At 42.0% G+C, this 21524-nt stretch overlaps 1 protein-coding gene across 1 annotated transcript; it reads left to right on the top strand.

Moving 5' to 3' along the window:
- Window positions 1–18647: 18647 nt before the first annotated feature.
- On the top strand, window positions 18648–19550 carry LOC140453271 (probable G-protein coupled receptor 139). The gene has a single exon (XM_072547828.1). It carries the CDS (start codon window positions 18648–18650, stop codon window positions 19548–19550), a length of 903 nt encoding a protein of 300 aa, XP_072403929.1.
- Window positions 19551–21524: the final 1974 nt, after the last annotated feature.

The raw sequence follows: 21524 nt of genomic DNA, 5'->3' as shown, positions 1-21524 counted from the left end.
GAAACAATTAGAAACAATTCTGAGGGACAGAATTCATCTGCAATTGGAGAGGCAGAGATTAGTCAAGAACAGGGTGGGGGGTGGGGGGGGTGGTGATTGGGGGAGGGTGGGAAATGAGGATGTAAAATTTGAATTTAGGCAACAAGTATATGTAGATTTTTATTTACCACAAAATGGTTACTTGATTTAAAAGAATACTATAAAATAGCCTGTGAACTTGTACTGCTGATTTGCAGAATTAAGCTGAAATTCAAAGATTAATTAACCATTCGAACTAACCTTGAACTGATACATGGCATGACAATTTACGTAAATAAGATTTATTTTCCAAAGAATACCATTGGATTAGCCTGTTGTCAACTATGTCACCATATTACAGTTGATTGGATTTTTCTTGTAATTAAGAATTCTTTCCCAGGAAATATCATTGGATTAAATTGCCTGTAAATCATGTCACCTTATTACATGTGATTGATCTTTCTTGTAATTAAGGCTGTACTATTTCTTAAAAAACATATAAATAATGTGTAATTTTCAAATATAATTGCGCAACTTCACCACGGAACACAGAAACTTTAACCACTGTGTTGCTGGATAGAATTGCGTCAAGGTACCTTAATTCACTAAACTAATGACCCTTGCTTTTTGAACATACCTCATTTGTCGATTCTTTTGACTGATCTCAAACCAAGAGGCCCCTCTTGAGGAGTCATAGATCTTCAAGATTAGTGATCTCAGGCTTGCTACCGAAGCCACAAGATAGTGAGGTGAGGAACGGTCAGTGAATGCAGCTTAACACGTGGTTGCAAGGCTGGTGCAGGAGGGAGGGCTTCAGATACCTAGACCATTGGGATACCTTCTGGAGAAGGTTGGACCTGTACATAAAGGATGGGTTCCACCTGAACTGGAGGGGCATAAATGTCCTGGATGGGAGATTTGCTTGTGTGGTTCTTGAGGGTTTAAACTAGTTTGGCAAGGGGGTGGAAATCAGTGCGACACATCTGAGAGGGAGATAGTTACAGATGGGGCAGTGACAGTTGTAACGAATTTATCGGGAAGGTTTCTCACATGATGAAACAAAGGGATCGGTTAAAGTGTGTCTGCTTTATCGCAAGGGCGGCACGGTGGCACAGTGGTTAGCACTGCTGCCTCACAGTGCCAGAGACCCGGGTTCAATTCCCACCTCGGGCGACTGACTGTGTGGAGTTTGCACGTTCTCCCCATGTCTGCGTGGGTTTCCTCCGGGTGCTCCGGTTTCCTCCCACAGTCACAAAGATGTGCAGGGTCAGGTGAATTGGCCATGCTAAATTGCTCGTAGTGTTAGGTAAGGGGTAAATGTAGGGGAATGGGTGGGCTGCGCTTCGGCGGGTCGGTGTGGACTTGTTGGGCCAAAGGGCCTGTTTCCACACTGTAAGTCTAATCTAATCTAATCTAAATAAAAGTGATGAAATTAGAACATGGATCAGTACTTGGGGCTATGATGTTGTGGCCATAACGGAGACGTGGGTTTCACAGGGGCAGAGATGTTTGCTAGATGTTCCAGAGTTTAGATCATTTAAAAAGAAAAGGGAGAGTGGGAAAAGAGGAGGAGGTGTAGCATTGCTAATCAGAGAGTGCATCACAGCTACAGAAATGAAGGTTGTTGAGGAAGGTTTGTCTACTGAGTCAGTATGGGTGGAAGTTAGGAATAGCAAGGGAGCAGCCACCTCATTGGGGGTTTTCTACAGACCCATAATAGCAGTAGAGAGATTGAAGAATGATAGGCCGGCAGATTTTGGAAAAATGTAGATGTAGCAGGGGTGTTGTTTGGGTGACTTCGACTTTTCCCATTATCGACTGGAACCTCCTTAGTGCAGATTATTTGGATGGAGCCACTTTTATCAGGTGTGTTCAGGAGGGTTTCTTTACTCAGTACGTAGATGGGCCAATGAGGCGAGAGGTCATTTTTGATTTGGTGCTCGGCAATGAGCCCGGATAGGCGTCAGATCTCGTGATGGGAGAACACTTTGGTGACAGTGGTCACACCTGACTCACATTTACCATAGCCTTGGAGAGGGAAAGGAGCAGTTACCGAGGGAAGATGTTTAATTGGGGAAAAGGAAATTATGATGCTATCAGACAGGAATTGGGAAGTACAGACAAGGAACAACTGTTCCAAGGAAAGGGCATAGCAGACATGTTTAAGGAGCAGTTGTTGCAAGTGATGCATGAATTTGTTCCTCTGAGACAGGTAAGAAGGGGTAAGAGTAAGAAGCCTTGGAGAAGGATTCTGGGTAATCCAAGATGGAGGACGGGAAAAATTTCTGGCTGTAAGAGCTGCTCCTTTTTTTGAGGTATTTTAGGTGCTAGAGGCGATTTTCTCGATTTCCAGGAGCAGCAATTACTGTTTTATATGCTGTTGCATTAGTTTGGAACTTTGGGAAAAAAAAGTCAAAACAACAGCAGTTTTAAAAGTACAGACAAAGGAAGCACATGGTGAGGACAGTGTAGGAGAGAGAGAGCGAGAGAGAACCTGCACAGTTACTGCCTTTGCTGTTTTTGAATTCATGTGTCGCTGGAAATCGGAGTGCATCTGGGAGAATTAACAAACAGTGAATTTCACAACAAATCTTGGAGGAACCAGTTTGGGCTAAGTTCACAACACAGAATCAGATAAGTTAATTGTTGTTTTAAGTCTGTCCAAGCGAAAGGTTGTATTAGTGAGTATAGTGGGTTCTTTCTTGATTATGTTTTTGGAGATAAGTCTCTTGATTAAACTTAAAATAAAAGCCGTAACTATTAATTTAACCTGGGGCAGTGTTTGTAGGGGAATAAGACGGTGTTATTTTCTGGGTCCGTGGATTGTGAAGGAGCAAAAATGGCCTTTGCAGTGATATGTACTTCTTGTCAGATGTGGGAGCTTAAAGAGAGTTTAAGGGTTACTGCGGATTATGTCTGCCATAAATGCTGTTGGATGCGAATCTTATCAGATCGAGTGGATCGGTTGGAGAGACAGATAGAAACGATGAGGAATTTGCAACAGCAACAGTATGTGATGGAAGACAGTTATAGGAAGGGGGGAAAGTCTCAGATACAGTCACATAGATGGGTTAACTCCAGGAAGGGTGAGAGAGGTCAGCACCTAGGGCAGGAGCCTTTCAAACAGGTATGCTGCTTTGGAAAATGTACGGGGTGATGGATTCTCAGGGGAACGTAGCACGAACAGCCAAGTTTCTGGTATTGAGACCGGCTTTAAAGCAACGAGGGGTACGTCGGCTTCCAAGAGATCAATTGTGTTAGGGGATTCTGTAGTCCGAGGTACAGACAGACATTTCTGTGGCCAGCAGAGAAAAAACAGAATGGTGTGTTGTTTCCCTGGTGCCAGGATGTCTCAGAGAGAGTGCAGAATATTCTCACGGGGTAGAGAATCCAGCAAGAGGTCATTGTCCACATTGGAATCAACGATATAGGAAGGGAAAAGGTTGAGATTCTGAAGGGAGAGTTAGGCAGAAATTTAAAAAGGAGGTCCTCAAGGGTAGTAATATCTGGATTACTCCCAGTGCTACGAGCTAGTGAGGGCAGGAATAGGAGGATAGAGCAGATGAATGCATGGCTGAGGAGCTCGTATATGGGAGAAGCATTCACATTTTTGGATCATTGAAATCTCTTTTGGGGTAGAAGTGACCTGTACAAGAAGAACGGATTGCTCCTAAATTGGAAGGGACTAAAATACTGGCAGGGAAATTTGCTAGAACTGCTTGTGAGGATTTAAACTAGTAAGGTGGGTGGGGAGTGGGACCCAAAGAGATAGTGAGGAAAGAGATAGATCTGAGACTGGTACAGTTGAGAACAGAAATGAGTCAAACAGTCAGGGCAGGCACGGACAAGGTAGGACAAATAAATTAAACTCCATTATTTCAATGCAAGGGGCCTAACAGGGAAGGCAGATGAACCCAGGGCATGGTTAGGAACATGAGACTGGGATATCATAGCAATTACAGAAACATGGCTCAGGGATGGGCAGGACTGGCAGCTTAATGTTCCAGGATATTAAAAAATGCTACAGGAAGGATAGAAAGGGAGGCAAGAAAAGAGGGGGAATAGCATTTATGATAAGGGATAGCATTACAGCTGTGCTGGGGAGGATATTCTAGGAAATACTTCCAGGGAAGTTATTTGGGTGGAACTGAGAAATAAGAAAGTGATGATCACTTTATTGGGATTGTATTATGGGATTGTATTAGTCAGAGGGAAATTGAGAAACAAACTTGTAAGGAGAGCTCAGCTATCTGTAAGAATAATAGAGTAGTTATAGTAGGAGATTTTAACTTTCCAAACATCGACCGGGACTGCCATAGTGTTAAAAGTTTAGATGGAGAGGAAATTCTTAAGTGCATACAAGACAATTTTCTGATTCAGTATGTGGATGGACCTACTAGAGAAGGTGCAAAACTTGACCTACTCAGTACGGTGGTGGAGGTTTGTTTTTCAGACTGGAGGCCTGTGACCAGTGGAGTGCCACGAGGATCGGTGCTGGGTCCACTACTTTTTGTCATTTACATAAATGATTTGGATGCGAGCATAAGCGGTACAGTTAGTAAGTTTGCAGATGACACCAAAATTGGAAGTGTCATGGACAGTGAAGAGGGTTACCTCAGATTACAACAGGATCTGGACCAGATGGGCCAATGGGCTAAGAAGTGGCAGATGGAGTTTAATTCAGGTAAATGCAAGGTGCTGCATTTTGGGAAAGCAAATCTTAGCAGGACTTATACACTTAATGTTAAGGTCCTGGGGAGTGTTGCTGAACAAAGAGACCTTGGAGTGCAGGTTCATAGCTTCTTGAAAGTAGAGTCACAGGTAGATGGGATAGTGAAGAAGGCATTTGGTATGCTTTCCTTTATTGGTCAGAGTATTGAGTACAGGAGTTGGGAGGTCATGTTGTGGCTGTACAGGACATTGGTTAGGCCACTGTTGGAATATTGCATGCATTTCTGGTCTCCTTCCTTTCTTGAAAGAGTTCGGAAAAGATTTACAAGGATGTTGCCAGGATTGGAGGATTTGAGCTATAGGGAGAGGCTGAACAGGCTGGGGCTATTTTCCCTGGAGCGTCGGAGGTTGAGGGGTGACCTTATAGAGGCTTACAAAATTATGAGGGGCATGGATAAGATAAATAGAGAAAGTCTTTTTCCTGGGGTTGGGGAGTCCAGAACTAGAGGGCATAGGTTTAGGGTGAGAGGGGAAAGATATAAAAGAGACCTAAGGGGCAACTTTTTCACATAGAGGGTAGTATGTGTATGGAATGAGCTGCCAGAGGATGTGGTGATTGCTGGCACAATTGCAGCATTTAAGAAGCATTTGGATGGGTATATGAATAGGAAAGGTTTGGAGGGAAAAGGGCCAGGTGCTGGCAGGTGGGACCAGATTGGGTTTGGATATCTGGTCAGCATGGACGGGTTGGACCAAAGGGTCTGTTTCCATGCTGTACATCTCTATGACTCTATGACGAGAACAGAGGAGCTTCTCGTCAAAAGGAAGAAGGCAGGTTACGTAAGGTGGAGGAAACAAGGATTGTGCATAGCTTTAAAGGATTACAGGCTTGCTAGAAAGGAGCTCAGAAATGGACTGAGGAGAGCCAGGAGGGGGCACGAGAAAGGCTTGGCAAGAAGGATTAGGGAGAACCCAAAGACATTTTACACATACGTGAGGAGTAAGAAAATGATCAGGGAGAAAGTAGGGCCGATCAGGGATAGTGGAGAGAATTTGTGTGTGGAGTCTGAGCAGATAGGGGAAACCCGAAATGAGTTTTGTGCTTCCGTTTTCACTAAGGAAAGGGACCTTATTGTAAATGAGAACTTTGAGGGGCTGGGATACAGGCTTGAATAGATCAAGATTGATGAAGTTGATGTGCTGGAAATTTTGCCAAACATTAAGATTGATAAGTCCCCAGAGCCAGACCAGATTTATCGTAAGTTGCTCCGGGAAGCGAGAAAAGAGGTTGGTAAGCCGCTTGAAAGGATCTTTGCCTTTTCACTCTCCATGGGAATCGTACCGGAGGATTGGAAGGTGAATGTTGTTCCTCTTTTCAAGAAAGGTAACAGGGAAATCACTGGCAATTACAGACCAGTCAGTCTTATGTCTGTGGTCAGCAAGTTTTTGGAAAGACTTCTGAGGGGTAGGATTTATGACTATTTGGGCAAGCATAGCGTGATTAAAGGCAGTTAGCATTGCTTTGTGAAGGGCAGGTCATGCCTCACAAATTTTATTGTGTTCTTTGAGGAAGTGACAAGACAGGTCGACAAAGGTTGAGCAATGGATGTGGTGTATATGGACTTCAGCAAGGCATTTGATAAGGTTCCCCATGGTAGACTCATTCATAAAGTCAGGAGGTATGGGATCAGGGAGATTTGGCCATCTGGATTCAGAATTGGTCAGCTGACAGAAGGCAGAGAGTGGTTGAAGCTGGAAAGTATTTTGCCTGGAGGTCAGTGTTGAGTGGAGTCCTGCAGGGCTGTGTTCTTGGGCCTCTGCTCTTTGTAGTTTTTATAAATGGCTTGGATGAGGGCGTTGAGGGGTGGGTTAGTAAATTTGCTGATGACACAAAGAAAAAAGAAAAAGAAAATTTACAGCCCAGGAACAGGCCCTTCAGCCCTCCAAGCATGAGCTTATCCAAATCTACTATCTAAACCTGTCGCCCAATTCCTAACCATCTGTATCCCTCTGCTCCCTACCTACTCCTGCATCGGTCCAGATACATCTTAAATCAATCTACCGTGCCTGCCTCTACCAACTCTGCTGGCAACGCGTTCCAAACGCCCACCACCCTCTGTGTGAAGTACTTGCCGCATGTATCCCCTTTAAACTTTCCACCTCTCACCTTGAAAGCATGACCTCTCGTTATTGAATCCTTCACCCTGGGAAACAGCTTGTCTCTATCCCCCTGTCTATACCCTTCATGATCTTGTAACCCTCAATCAGGTCCCCCCTCAAACTCCTTTTTTCTAATAAAAATAAACCTAACCTACTCAACCTTTCTTCATAGCTAGCACCTTGCATACCAGGCAAAATCCTTGTAAACCTTCTCTGCACCCTCTCCAAAGTGTCCACATCCTTTTGGTAATGTGGCAACCAGAACTGTACACAGTATTCTAAATGCGGCTGAACCAATGTCTTGTACAATTTTGACATGACTAGCCAGCTCTTATACTCAGTACCCCGTCGTATGAAGGCAAGCATACTATATGCCTTCTTGACCACTCTATCCATCTGTGCAGCAACCTTCAGGGTACAATGGACCTGCACTCCCAGTTCTCTCTGCCAATCAGCTTTTCCAAGGCTCTTCCATTCATTATATAATTCACTCTAGAATTAGTCTTGTCTCAATGTATTACCTCACATTTGTCTGAATTGAAAACCATCTGCCACTTTTCCGACCAACTCTCCAGTCTATCTATATCCTCCTGTATTCTCTGACAGTCCCTTATGCTTTCTGCTACTCCACCAATCCTCGTGTCATCTCCAAACTTGCTGATCATACCAACAGTGTCCTCATCAAGATCATTTATGTATATCACAAACAACAGTGGCCCCAATACTGACCCTGTGGAACACCATTGGTCACCTTTCTCTGGATCAAGAAACTCCTTTCAACTACTACTCTCTGTCTCCTGTTGCTCAACCAGTTCTTTATCCATCTCGCTAGAACACCCTGCACACCATGTGATTTCACTTTCTTCATTGGTCTACCATAGGGAACCTTATTAAAAAGCCTTCGTAAAGTCCATGTATATGACATCAACAGCCCTTCCTTCATCTATCAACTTGGTCACTTCCTTGAAGAACTCTATTAAGTTGGTAAGGTACGATTTCCCCTGCACAAAACCATGTTGCCTATCACTGATAAGGCCATTATTTTCTAAATATAATAGATCCTATCCCTCAGTACCTTCTCCAGGAACTTTGATAGATATAGGACAGATGTCAGAGGTAGTTTCTTTATTCAGAGTAAGGGTATGGAATGCTTTGCCTGCAACGCTCGTAGATTCGCCAACTTTAAGTACATTTAAGTCATCATTGGACAAGCATATGGATGTACATGGAATAGTGTAGGTTAGATGGGCTTCAGATTGGTATGACAGGTCAGTGCAACATCAAGGGCTGAAGGGCCTGTACTGCACTGTGATGTTCTATGTTCTATGAAAATTACACTTCGTCAAATGACAGGTAGGGCTTCTTCCTTGTTTTTTGTTATTTTTATCTACCTGGATACTGGATACTGTCACTGGATAGCCTCATGTTTCAGTTGTGATAGTCAGACTGGGAAAGCTATAGCTCGAGTTCGTTTGATGGGTCAGTGTTTGTCCAATGTATGCAGGAGGGTTTCCTGACACAATATGTAGACAGGCCAACAAGAGGTGAGGCCATACTGGATTTGGTTCTAGGTAATGAACCAGGCCAGGTGTTAGAATTAGAGGTAGGTGTGCACTTTGGGGACAGTGACAGCTTGTTCAAGGAGCAACTATTGAGTGTCCTTGATAAATATATACCTGTCAGGCAGAGAGGAAAGGGTCATGTGAGGGAGCCGTGGTTTAATAAGGAATTGGAATCCCTTGTTAAATGGAAGAGGGCGGCCTATGTAAAGATGAGGCATGAAGGTTCAATTGGGGCGACTGAGTGTTATAAGGTAGTCAGGAAGGTTCTGAAGAGAGAGCTAAGAGCAGCAAGGAGGGGACATGAAAAGTCCTTAGTTGGTAGGATTAGGGAAAACCCGAAGACTTTCTATAGGTATGTCAGGAATAAAAGAATGACTAGGGGAGGAATAGGTCCAGTCAAGGATAGTAGTGGGTAGTTGTGTGTGGAGGCTGAAGAGATTGGGGAGATACTGAATGAATACTTTTCGACAGTATTCACTCAGGAACAGGACATTGTTGCCGATGTGAATACTGAGTCACAATTAATTAGAATGGATGGCTTTGAGGTATGTAGGGAAGAGGTGTTTGAAATTCTGGAAAGGGTGAAAATAGATAAGTCCCCTGGGCCTGATGGCATTTATCCCAGGATTCTTTGGGAAGCAAGGGAGGAGATTGCAGAGCCATTGGCCTTGATTTTTATGACCTCGTTGTCTACAGGAATAGTGCCAGAAGACTGGAGGATAGCAAATGTGGTTCCCTTGTTCAAGAAGAAGAGTATTATTAATAACCCTAGTAACTATAGGCCGGTGAGTCTCACATCTGTAGTGGGCAAAGTCTTAGAGAGAATTGTAAGGGATAGGATTTATGAACATCTGGATAGGAATAATGTGATCAGGGATAGTCAGCATGGTTTTGTGAAGGGCAGGTCGTGCCTCACAAACCTTATTGAATTCTTTGAGAAGGTGACTAAGGAGGTGGATGAGGGGAAAGCGGTAGATGTGGTGTATATGGATTTCAGTAAGGCATTTGATAAGGTTCCCCATGGTAGGCTACTGCAAAAAATATGGAGGTATGGCATTGAGGGTAAGTTGGAGGTTTGGATTAGGAATTGGCTGGCTGGAAGAAGACAGAGGGTAGTAGTTGATGGTAAAGATTCATCTTGGAGTGCAGTTACGAGCGGTGTTCCGCAAGGATCTGTTTTGGGACCATTGCTGTTTGTCATTTTTATAAATGACCTGGGGGAGGGGCTAGAAGGTTGGGTGAGCAAGTTTGCGGATGATACGAAAGTCGGTGGAGTTGTTGACAGTGAGGAAGGATGTGTCAGGTTACAGCGGGATATAGATAAGCTGCAGAGCTGGGCAGAAAGGTGGCAAATGGAGTTCAATGTAGCTAAGTGTGAGGTGATTCACTTTGGTAAGAGTAACAAGAAGATGGGCTAATGGTCGGATACTTGGTAGTGTGGATGAGCAGAGGGATCTTGGTGTCAATGTACACAGATGTTTGAAAGTTGCCACCCAGATAAATAGTGTGGTGAAGAAGGCATATGGCGTACTGGCTTTTATTGGTAGAGAAATTGAGTTCCGGAGTCCTGAGGTCATGTTACAGTTGTATAAGACTCTGGTGCGGCCGCATCTGGAGTATTGTGTGCAATTTTGGTCGCCATACTATAGGAAGGATGTGGAGGCACTGGAACGGGTGGAGAGCAGGTTTACCAGGATGTTGCCTGGTATGGTAGGAAGACCGTATGAGGAAAGGCTGAGGCACTTGGGACTGTTTTCATTGGAGAAAAGAAGGTTTAGTGGTGACTTGATAGAGGTGTACAAGATGATTAGGGGTTTAGATAGGGTTGACCATGAGAACCTTTTTCCACGTATGGAGTCAGCTATTACGAGGGGGCATAGCTTTAAATTAAGGGGTGGTAGGTATAGGACAGATGTTAGGGGGAGATTCTTTACTCAGCGAGTCGTGAGTTCATGGAATGCCCTGCCAGTAGCAGTGGTGGACTCTCCCTCTTTATGGGCATTTAAACGGGCATTGGATAGGCATATGGAGGATAGTGGGCTAGTGTAGGTTTGGTGGGCGTGGATCTGCGCAACATCAAGGGCCAAAGGGCCTGTATTGCGCTGTATTCTTCTATGTTCTATGTACATCCTGTCCCTCAGGATTCCATCCAACAACTTGCCCACCACCGACATCAGGCTCACTGGTCTATAATTCCCTGGCTATACCACCCTTTTTAAACAGTGGCACCACGTTAGCCAACCTCCAGTCTTCTGGCACCTCACCTGTGATTATTGATGATACAAATATCTCAGCAAGGGGCCCAGCAATCACTTCCCTAGCTTCCCACAGAGTTCTAAGGTACACCTGATCAGGCACCTGATCATGCACTTTTATGCATTTCAAGACATCCAGCAGTTCCTCCTTTGTAATATGGACATTTTTCAAGAAGTCACCATATATTTCCCTACATTATTTCTCTTCCATTTCCTTTTCCACAGTAAAAACTGATGCAAAGTTTAGTATCTCCCCCATCTCCTGTGGCTCCACACAAAGGCCACCTTGCTGATCTTTGAGTGGAGCCCAATTCTCTCCCTCATTACCCTTTTGTCCTCAATGTATTTGTAAAAGCCCTTTGGATTCTCTTTAGCTCTATTTGCCAAAGCTATCTTATGTCTCCTTTTTATATTCCCGATCTCTCTCTCTTAAGTCTCCTCTTACTGCCTATATGGTATTCTAAGGATTCACTCAATCTATCCTGTCTATACCTGACATATGCTTCCTTCTTTTTTTAAACCAAACCCTCAATTTCTTTCGTTATCTAGCATTCCCTATACCCACCAGCCTTCCCTTTCACCCTAACAGGAACATACTTTCTCTGGACTCTCATTATCTTATTTCTGATGGCTGCCCATTTTCCAGCCATCCTTTTGCCTGCGACATCTGCCCTCAGTCAGCTTTTGAAGGTTCTTGCCTAATACTATCAGTGGCCTTTCTCCAATTTAGAACTTCAACTTTTATCCTATTCCATCACTATTTTAAATCTAATAGAATTATGGTTGCTGGCCCCAAAGTGCTTCCCCACTAACACCTCAGTCACCTGCCCTGCCTTATTTCCCAAGAGTAGGTCAAGTTTTGCACCTTCTCTAGTAAATATATCCACACACTGAATCAGAAAATTTTCTTGTACACACTCCATCTAAACCTTTAACATTTTGACAGCCCCAGTCTATGTTTGGAAAGTTAAAATCCCCGACCATAACCACCCTATTATTCTTACAGATAACTGAGATATCCTTACAAATTTGTTTCTCAATTTCCCTCTGACTGTTAAGGGGTCTATAATACAATCCTAATAAGGTGATCATCCCTTTCTTATTTTTCAGTTCCACGCAAATAACTTCTCGGATGTATTTCGGGAATATCCTCCCTCAGTACATCTGTCATGTATCCCTTATCAAAAATGCCACTCCCCCTCCTCTCTTGCCTCCTTGCTAACTGCAAACAGTACTTTGCTATGTTAGATTTCATCTGTCACCAGTCTATGTCCTTTCACTTTTTGGTTTTGTGCCTCGCAATTCACAATACTTCTAAATTTTGTTTTACAAACTCTACTTCATTGCAATATCAAGACAAAGCATAAAGCCAACCTGATCCTGCGGAACATTGCATCATACCTTGCATCTAAAAAGCATTCCTCTCGGCTGCCTGTTTCTCAGCGAATGTCAGATCCAAGCTCTCAATTTTATTCAATGGGGTCTAAAGTAGTTCACAAGTCAGAGGTAAATCACAATATAAAACGCCTTTTGTGAGTCCATGTTTAGTCCATCAACTATCTGAATCCATCTTCACTCTGTGTTACCTCATCAAGTGACGCAGGAAACTGTGCTACATCAGTTTACTTAACAATACCGACATGATCTTCTTTAAATACTTGGTATAAGTGACTAAGTATCATGTCACTTAATTGCACCTAATTTTCATATCAGTGTACAATATGAAATTGACTCTGTGATTGAACGACATTTGCTGCATAATTCTGAGAGTTGGAGAAACTAAGCTGGCAACCGATTGCCAGCCTCTTCTCTTTGACACAGTTTGTAATGCATGTTAATACATAGTGTTCCATCTTTTTGGCAGAAAGACCATGAGCACAAATTTGTCTGTTTCATCAGAACAAAGTAAATAATAGCTATTTTGTTGCCGAACTGAAATGTTATCAAATCTTAGCAATTCGTTGTCAGTCATGATGTAACGGACATGTTTTCCTTGGAAATAAACCTATCAATCAAAACCTACTTGACTGACAGTCGTCTCTTCTCATACAACGTACAATGTTGCCACCTTAATATTTGTCCTGAAAAGTGCAGGGTGAAAAGATTCAAAACTTAAGCCAATTTCAGCAAAGCTCAAAATCTATGCGATCAAATGCCTAATTCTATCTTACTTGCACAGAACATCTTCGTCCATGCTTTCAGCCTATAATGAATATGATCCCTAACTCTATGTCCAGACACTTCAGGGTTGAGGAAGTGCACATGCTCGTTTGCAGCTGATTCAAAGCTACAGAGAACCAGGCAATTCTCCGTGAACCCGTAATTGAATCCCACCATGCTAGATAATGCCATTTTAATTCAATATTCAAAAAAAATCTGGCATTCAGTCTCATCATGACACCATTGTTCGGGAAAAATATACAATCTGGTCCACTCATGTCCTTCAAGAAAGGAAACCGATGTCCTTACCCTGATGTGACATACATGTGACTCCAGATCTACGGTAATTCTGGCTGTGTAATGCTGACCTTGCCAGCAACCGGACATCTGATGAATAAGTCTTTTAACAAAAAAGCCCATTGTATCAGCAACCGATGTAAACCGTTTGAAAATGTAGGAAAACATCACCTCCGATAATCTTTGTGAAATACAAGTTTTAGAATGTTTGTTGATCGTAATGTGCAATGCCTGATCGTTAAGGTGAAGTTTAATTGATCTGTGCATGTCTGTCCATTCTGGATGGAGCTATTCTACAGATTTGGGAAACATAGAATCATAAGACTTAGAAGCAGGAGCAAATATCCACCGCTTAGTACCTGATACAACATGCAGTAAGATTTGATTGTTAGCATACCGATTTGATTTTGTTCTGTTGACACCCGATAATGTGCTTTCCTGTCTGCCGATAACATAGCTAACAATCTTTGATAGATTTCAAGCCCCAGCCTTCCCCATCTGCCCAGGAGCGAAGTCGTCAGTGTAAAGACGCTCGAAAAGAAAAACTTTGCTTTATTGCCGTCGTTAAATGGAGGTGCTTATGATTAAACTATTCCATCACAAAAGGAAAATTATCCAAGAAGCCACAGAATCCAATTCTGTTAAGATCTTGCCTATCTTAATAAGGTTGCATCCCATTTTCGCCGTTTCAAGGTTTGTGCTTAAACGAACCTTTATTATAGAAAAGAATCGAACAAATCTGTTTTGAAATGTTTTCGATGCAAGTATTTCATTTCTTTTTTAAATAAGGTGACGAACATTGGACACACTATTCCAGATTTGGTCTCCTCAATGTCCACAAAGAAGCTATGAAGCTTTGTGGTTTTATTTTAAACTCTCTTTACAAGAAATGACAACTTGCTTAATCACTTCCATTAACTGCATACCACTTTAAAGAGATTCAAGTACAAGTGCCCCCAGGTTGTTCGCCAACAATGTTGCTATATTTAAATATTTTGAACACTGCCTCCTCCAACCACACTCGCCCCCCCTCACCAAAATGGGCAGAGTCACACTTATTTTCGTAATATTTCACAATAAAACTTTTTTTTTGCCAATTCACGCATCCTGCATGCACAAGGTTGTTGATTCCCCATCTCGACCTGAGTACTTCCTTCCCTAGCTTGTATTTTGTTTTTGAGAAATTTAGTCTGAATGCAATCAACGTGTTCATCCACGTCATTAATATAGCCTAGAAATAATGGAAGATCGGATAACATGCTCAGTGGCAATTCACTGAAGACAAAGTGAACAGCCGAGAAAGTCCCTTTGATCCTTACTCTCTGCTTATGCTAGTTCACCAATCTCAGGCAGAAGACTTCCAAGTTTTGAAAAAAAAGTTGCATAATAAAATGGGAGTGGCCAGTTCTTCAAGCTCAGGTATTCTTTTGTTTGGTTGGGAATGCAGCAGTGGGTGTGTGAAGAAAGGCTGCATTCTCTCTCCGACTTCATTCCTATAAGAACTTGTGTTCTATTTTATCTTTGTGTCAAGGGCTGTTTATGGGGATTATTGCAGTATTTTGGTACAGCATCATTAAATGGGGATAGTTTGTTGAATTTTTCGGATAGGATAAGTTAGTCGGTATTCTGTTTTCTGTTTTTTGTGTTTCATTCAGTAATCTTGTAAATAAATTCTATTTGTTTACAACTAAGAAGTTTGATCAGCTGATTCTCTCCTGGAACTTTCGCTGCACACTTGCTTAAAAGAAATGCAAAGTTAGGGTCTGGGCTACCTACTTGAAACGTTTTGAGAAGACTGGCCTGGTCCATAACACTACAATTAGCCTATTTATGGTTCAGTGGTTTTTTTTGTGTCTTTCCTTACAATACAAAAGGACTTGTGTTAATTGTTATATGATTTGGAGCTGTCAGATCGAACTGGAGCTCTTGGAGTTAGTTCCTACTTGAATTGTTTCCCAGAGTACACAAAGTCTTTGTCAGTTCAAATGTGGTGCAGAGCTTTAATGCAATGAGCATTGGCCTTCATCTCAGATGTCCAGCCATATTAGCTAATAATTTTATCTTTAATATTCAGCTATAAGTCAATTTTGTTTCGTGATAAGCCTTTAGAATAAACGCAAAACCGCGTAACTGTAACCAAATACATGATTGAAACTGACAATAAATAATTGAGAACACAGCAATGTTGATGGAATTAGTGTAGGATAGAGCCTAGGTATCAGTTTAGTATCTATTATCACGACACTCATTTGATGGAAATGCACGTTTTGGGATTGGGGACCATAGAATGTGCAGTGATCAGTACTTCGACAATGTTACAAAGAAGACACGAAACGTTGAGTTAACCTGTTTGCTCAACAAACTGCAACTAAGATGCATGTTGCAATTTTAAGTAAGTCTCTGGAGAGTTTCACAAGCAATAAATGTACGACTCGTTCAATCTGTCACGCACTTAAGTGTACACCTTGAAAAATTTTCTTACTTGCTAAAAGACGATGCACGGGCCAGCGAATGGACAATTCTATGCCATTTATTATCCCTTCCTCGCTATTATTGGTGTTCCAGGTAAGCTTTAACGATTTCTTTCAAATCGCCAAAACCGCTGTCGCTTCCCATTTGGATTTTTATGATTATTTCTAGTATTAAGTACTCTTCTAATGTAAGCAGACTCAACTCCAAAGACATATAATATATGATATTGCACTGATTTATAGCTCCAGTTTGCTCTATGACACGTCATTTAATTTTCTATGGTATAATCCGTACAAAATTATTTTTATTGCTGAAATGCTAAAGATGAAACTGAATGGAAAATATTCTGTTCCATAGTTGGTTTCATTCTGGTATTTTTAGTTTTCAATGAAATAATAGCGTCTCAGAATGCAAACTTTTTTTTCATGTGCATCAGCTCCATCACAAATTGCCGTAACGATTAATTAAAAAGCAAAATTTCATAATTTGAATTGCGAAAATAGGTTAAGTAATTACACGAGTCGAGCCGTCACCTCTGGAAGAAAGAAAGTTCATATTAAAAATGCAGTCTCCTGTGTGTGCATTATATTTAATACATTGTTGATTTATACTGTTTCTATTCTTTCGCGGATGTGGCTATCGCTGGAAGGATTAACTGCATCTTGCTTCCAGTTCAGAAATTATAGTTGTTCCTATATTGTACAACCACACCAATTGCAAGATAATGGTTTTTCAGAGCAAATTTAGAAAATACAATAATAACTATACCCTGATTTAAGCGAAGGAATGAACAAAACTGTAATTAAATGACAAGGTTTAAAGAAAGAAAAGGAGTTGGAGCAGTTGAGAGAAAGAATTTCAGTGATTATGGTACGCCACAAGGACCACTGATGGAGAAATCAATTTCAAGGATGCATAAAAGGATAGATATTGGCTGGTGGAGTTCCAGGAGATTACATGAATACCGAAAGACATGGCTATGGAAAGATTTGAAAATAAGTGTTTTCATGTTAAATTCAAAGAAAACAAAGTACACGAGGAATCATCTGGCTGATAGACGTCGGAGGTTTCATGTGATTAGGAACATAGGCAGCAAGTGTTATGGTTGAGCCGAAGCTCCCTGACGATAAAAGTGGGCAGTTTCAAGAGATTTTTCCAAGTATTGCAGTTGTTACAATTGGATAGTTGTCATTGTGCAACATTCGAAATAAGGAGGGAGATGTTGTTGGACTAATTCGAGTTAATTGAGCTTTTTTTGAAAATATTTTGAATAGGGGTGCACGATTGATTTTATTCACATGGATTTTGGTAAGTCCTTTGACAAGATCCCACATGGGAGATTGGTCTAAAAATCGCCCATGCGATTGAAGGCAAGTTAGAAAGCTGCATCTAAAATTGGCTTGTAATTAAGAGTAATCGTGGAAGGATATTTTTGATATTGGAATCCTGGAACCAGCGATGTGCCACATATTGGTGCTGGAGTGCTTGATGGGTGCTATGCACATTAGCAAATTGAATGTGAATGTAGAAGCTACAATTAATAAGTTTGCAGATGTCAATAAACTTGGTGTGGTTGAGAAAGAGAAAGATAGTCTCAGGCTGCAATTTGATATTGGTAAATTCGGAAGAGCAATGGCAGATGAAATTTAATCCTGTTATTGCGAGGTTATCTAATAGGAGAAGGACAAACAAAATGAGTGGCAGATCCCTAGGTGGTAATGAGCAAAAAAGGGACTTAGATGTACAGATCAACACATCACTGATGATGTTAGCAGAGGTCGCCAGATTGATGAAGAAGGCATTCGGGTTGACTTCATACATAGGGACATAGAATATCAGTGCAAGGAAGTCCATGTTGCAACTTCCTAGAACATTGGTTCGGTCACAGATTATGTACTGTGTGCCGTTCTAGACGTCATGCTGTTAGAAAGTCGTCACTGCACTAAAGCGAGCGCAGGACATTCATCAGGATGTTGCTTTGGGTGATAATGCTCAGTTTTGAATTGTGGCTGGATAGAATTAGAATCCCTACAATGTGGAAACAGGCTCTTCGCTCCAATAAGTCCACTCCAGCCCTCCAAAAAGTAACCCTCACAGACCCATTCCCTATATTTGCCCCTGACTAATGTATCTAACCTCCACATCCCTGAACACTATGGGTGGTTTAGAATGGGCAATCCATCTAAACTGCACATCACTGGATTGTGGGAGGAAACCGGAAGAAATCCACGCAGCAAGCGGAGAAGGTGCAAAATCCACACCGACAGTCGCCTTAGGCTAAAATGGAATTAGGGTCCCTGGCGCTGTGAGGCAGCAGTACTGAGCAACCGTGCTGCGTTTATTCCTCTTTGAGCAGAGCAGGCTGAGGTGGAATCTGATTGAGGTTTACAAAATTATGAGGGGCACAGGTAGAGATGATCATGAGAATCAGATTCCCATGGCAGGCATGTCAAAGATCAGAATGCATAAGAATTAGAGTGAGATCTAAAAGTTTTTTTCAACAGAGTAGTAAAAATATGGAACAAGCTGCCCGAGAGAGTAATGTAGGCAGGTGCGCTCACAACATTTAAAAACATCTGGATAAACGCTGAAAAGGGCCGGGAATTCTGCCCATAGATTAACAGCATGCAAATTAGATTAGTGTAGTTTAGAGTTGATCTGCATAGACATTGGGTGAAGTGCATGTTTCTTTGCTATATGACTGTCTTACTCTATGGAATATGTAATGTCAGTACTATATTTTAGGAGGAAGGCGTTTGGTAACGTATCCCAAGCTCAAACAACGGCCAACATTGTAAACGGTCTCTGGTTTATTTAACAAAACCAGTTTCCAGAGATTACAATTTTGAAAGGAACAGAAGGGAAAGTTTCCTGATGCACAAACGTTTACCTGCAACAAAAGGTTGCTTATCTCGGAATGAATTCTGAATGAGCAGCCATGTCTTTGGAACAGAGTTGGAAAATGCACAGGATATTTCAGTAGAATATTTGATTGGGAAATGTCTTTTTAAAATTAATTTGATAAGTTTTTTTTCATCGCACAGCTAACTTGATGGCGATCATTATCCTATCCCGTGAACGGTGCGGACTGTCCCGGTGCATCACTTACTACCTGGTGGCAATAGCAGTTGCTGATTTCTTTGTCATCGTTATGGCTGTCATCCTCAACCGGATCGCTGGTATCTACTTTCGAAACAGTATCTGGTCCGTAACGCCTTCTTGTGCACTCAGCACTGTGCTGGTGTACGCCACTCGTGATGGCTCGGTCTGGCTGACAGTGGCTTTCACCGCTGACCGTTTTGTGGCCATCTGCTGTCAGCGGCTGAAGACCAGGTACTGCACAGAGAAAACTGCATCGCTAGTCATAGGAATTGTCTGTGCCCTGAGCTGCATGAAGAACATCCCTTTCTACTTCATCTACCAACCACTGTACTTCTTGGATGGGGTGGCCTGGTTCTGTGACATTAAGATCAGCTACTACAATTGGCCAATCTGGCAGACCTATGACTGGCTGGATCGCATCTTAACCCCCTTTGTTCCATTCCTCCTTATCCTGTTACTCAATGCCCTGACCGTAAAACATATTTTGTTGGCTAGCAGAGCTCGCAAAAGACTCAGGGCTGCCGAGAATCAACAAGATCCAGAAATGGCTAATCGCATGAAGTCCATTGTCCTGCTGTTTACCATTTCTCTCAGCTTCCTTTTACTGTGGGTGACCTATGTTGCACATTTTCTTTACGTGCAGATTGCAGGTGAGGCCTACTTCACTGGTCTGGATTTCAATGATCCACAGTACATCTTTCAAGAGACGACCAATATGCTTCAACTGCTCAGCTCCTGCACTAACATCTTCATTTATGCAGTAACACAGTCCAAGTTTCGACATGAGCTGAAGAATATACTTATGCATCCTTTCACCGCTCTCGCTGTTCGCTTTAAACCAGTGAAAGAGTAATAAGCATTTTCATCTCTCCACTTGTTCTCATCTGATATATACTCTCGCCCGCCCCCAACCCAGAGACCTTTGGAGTCAGAAAGCATTTGTGTCATGACCCAGATATTCAACAACACGAGGCCGGGATTTCAGTGCGAAATGTCCCTGGTTTCCTGGGGAGAAGGATATCTACACTATGTTGCTTACTGTTGTTTTCGTATGACAAAGTGAATTTGGTCTCTGAGCTGAACGCTGCTGATCTTCGGTGTTGCAAACGTATTTGGAGTCCCAAGGTAATTTTTCCTCTAATATTTCCTGGGAAGCAAATTTCCTGATAAATGCCTAGGTAAGATTTCCCCGCTATTTACACACGCACAAAATAAATACAGACAGTAGAAGTTCAAAGAAACGTAAAAAGATCTGTACCAAGATTGCCAAGATCTGTACCAAGCATTCAATTGAGTTGAAGACCAAAAAACTATATGGCATGATGTGTCTTACATTAACAATGATGTGTTTAGGATTATATACGTTTTCCTCACAAAAGGAATGAAACATAAACTTCGAATGAATTTGGGAAGTGTGCACTATTATCTTGATTTTGTTTTACCTTTGGCAATAAGGATTTAAATGAGTAATTGACAAACACGATGAATATGACATATCATAAGGGAGTGACGGGCAGGCGATTATTGCAGATAGCATCCATGTAAGGGTGCTGTTATAATCAGATGGAAGATGAATGAGAAAAGATTGAGGAAGGCTAAAGGTTAGCAGTCCCTCGCACATCGGCCGGACAGCGGGAGTTTGCCTTAGCAACTTTAATGAAATGCACTGCTATTCGTCCTGTGGCATTAGTGAAAACTCGTCAATTATCGTGAGCTATTTATTGTTCTTTTATGAATTAACTTATGCATTGTATCTAAACTGTTGCTTCTTAGTAACCTTAATAAACTATCCAAAGCTTCTCTACAAAGGTCAACTACCTATGTTCCGCTCATCCATGTGACTTGAGAAAAAAAAACAAAATAAACACACACACACAGGATGTTGTAGGGCTCTGACAGCAGAAACAATTTAAATCTAATAAAATTAAACACCATTCCCAAAAGGGAGTGAATGTATCCACAGGTAATCCAATTTGAGAGATGCAATCTTTCTTTGTCTCTTCTCACTCACTCTCTCTCTCACTCACACATACACACTCGCCTCAAAGACGTTGTGAAAATTGTAGAATTGTGGGAAAGGATTCAAATAGCCATTGACACTGTCACATTAGGGAGACTATTTATCTCCTCTATTTGAGCAAAGGGATTAACTTGATCATCCAACCTTCTGATCCATCAACGTATACGCACAGGAGAGAACTCACTCACTTGATCTGATTGTGGGAAGGGGTCAGTCATTCATTCAAACAGAAGAATAAATTACAAATGGGAGAGGCTCTGGCGGGCTCTGGGTGTGGAAAAACATTCATTCGGTCACCCCACACCAGCGAATCCATATTGTTGAGTCACCTTTTCCGAGTGAGAGAAAAGGTATGATCGGTTAAACTGCCTGAGTGCACACCAACTAGTAAAGAACTTTTCAAATGTTCAAATGCAGCACAGTTTTAAAGACAGGCATGCTTACATATTTATGACACGCTTACATATTTAGACTGGAGAGGAACAGTTCGCTTACTCCCCTGTGGGCAAGTGTGTACTCAGTCAACCCATTTAATGAGATAAAAACAATGACTGCAGATGCTGAAAACCAAATACTGGATTAGTGGTGCTGGAAGAGCACAGCAGTTCAGGCAGCATCCAACGAGCAGCGAAATCGACGTTTCGGGCAAAAGCCCTTCATCAGGAATAAAGCTCAAAGTTACCACGAGTCCATTATTACTATTACGTGAGAACTGCAGCTGCTGGAGATCAGAGCTGAAAATGTGTTGCTGGAAAAGCGCAGCAGGTCAGGTAGCATCCAAGGAGCAGGAGAATCGACGTTTCGGGC

Source organism: Chiloscyllium punctatum, chromosome 27 (assembly GCF_047496795.1).
Source record: "Chiloscyllium punctatum isolate Juve2018m chromosome 27, sChiPun1.3, whole genome shotgun sequence".
NCBI classification, from domain to species: Eukaryota; Metazoa; Chordata; class Chondrichthyes; order Orectolobiformes; family Hemiscylliidae; genus Chiloscyllium; species Chiloscyllium punctatum.
The sequence above is the reverse complement of the archived record's forward strand: the minus strand, read 5'-3'. Positions and strand labels throughout refer to the sequence as shown.

Bases quoted from the DNA above. Each gene is read 5' to 3' on its own strand.
- LOC140453271 (XM_072547828.1), top strand. From the start codon at position 18,648: ATGGCGATCATTATCCTATCCCGTGAACGGTGCGGACTGTCCCGGTGC.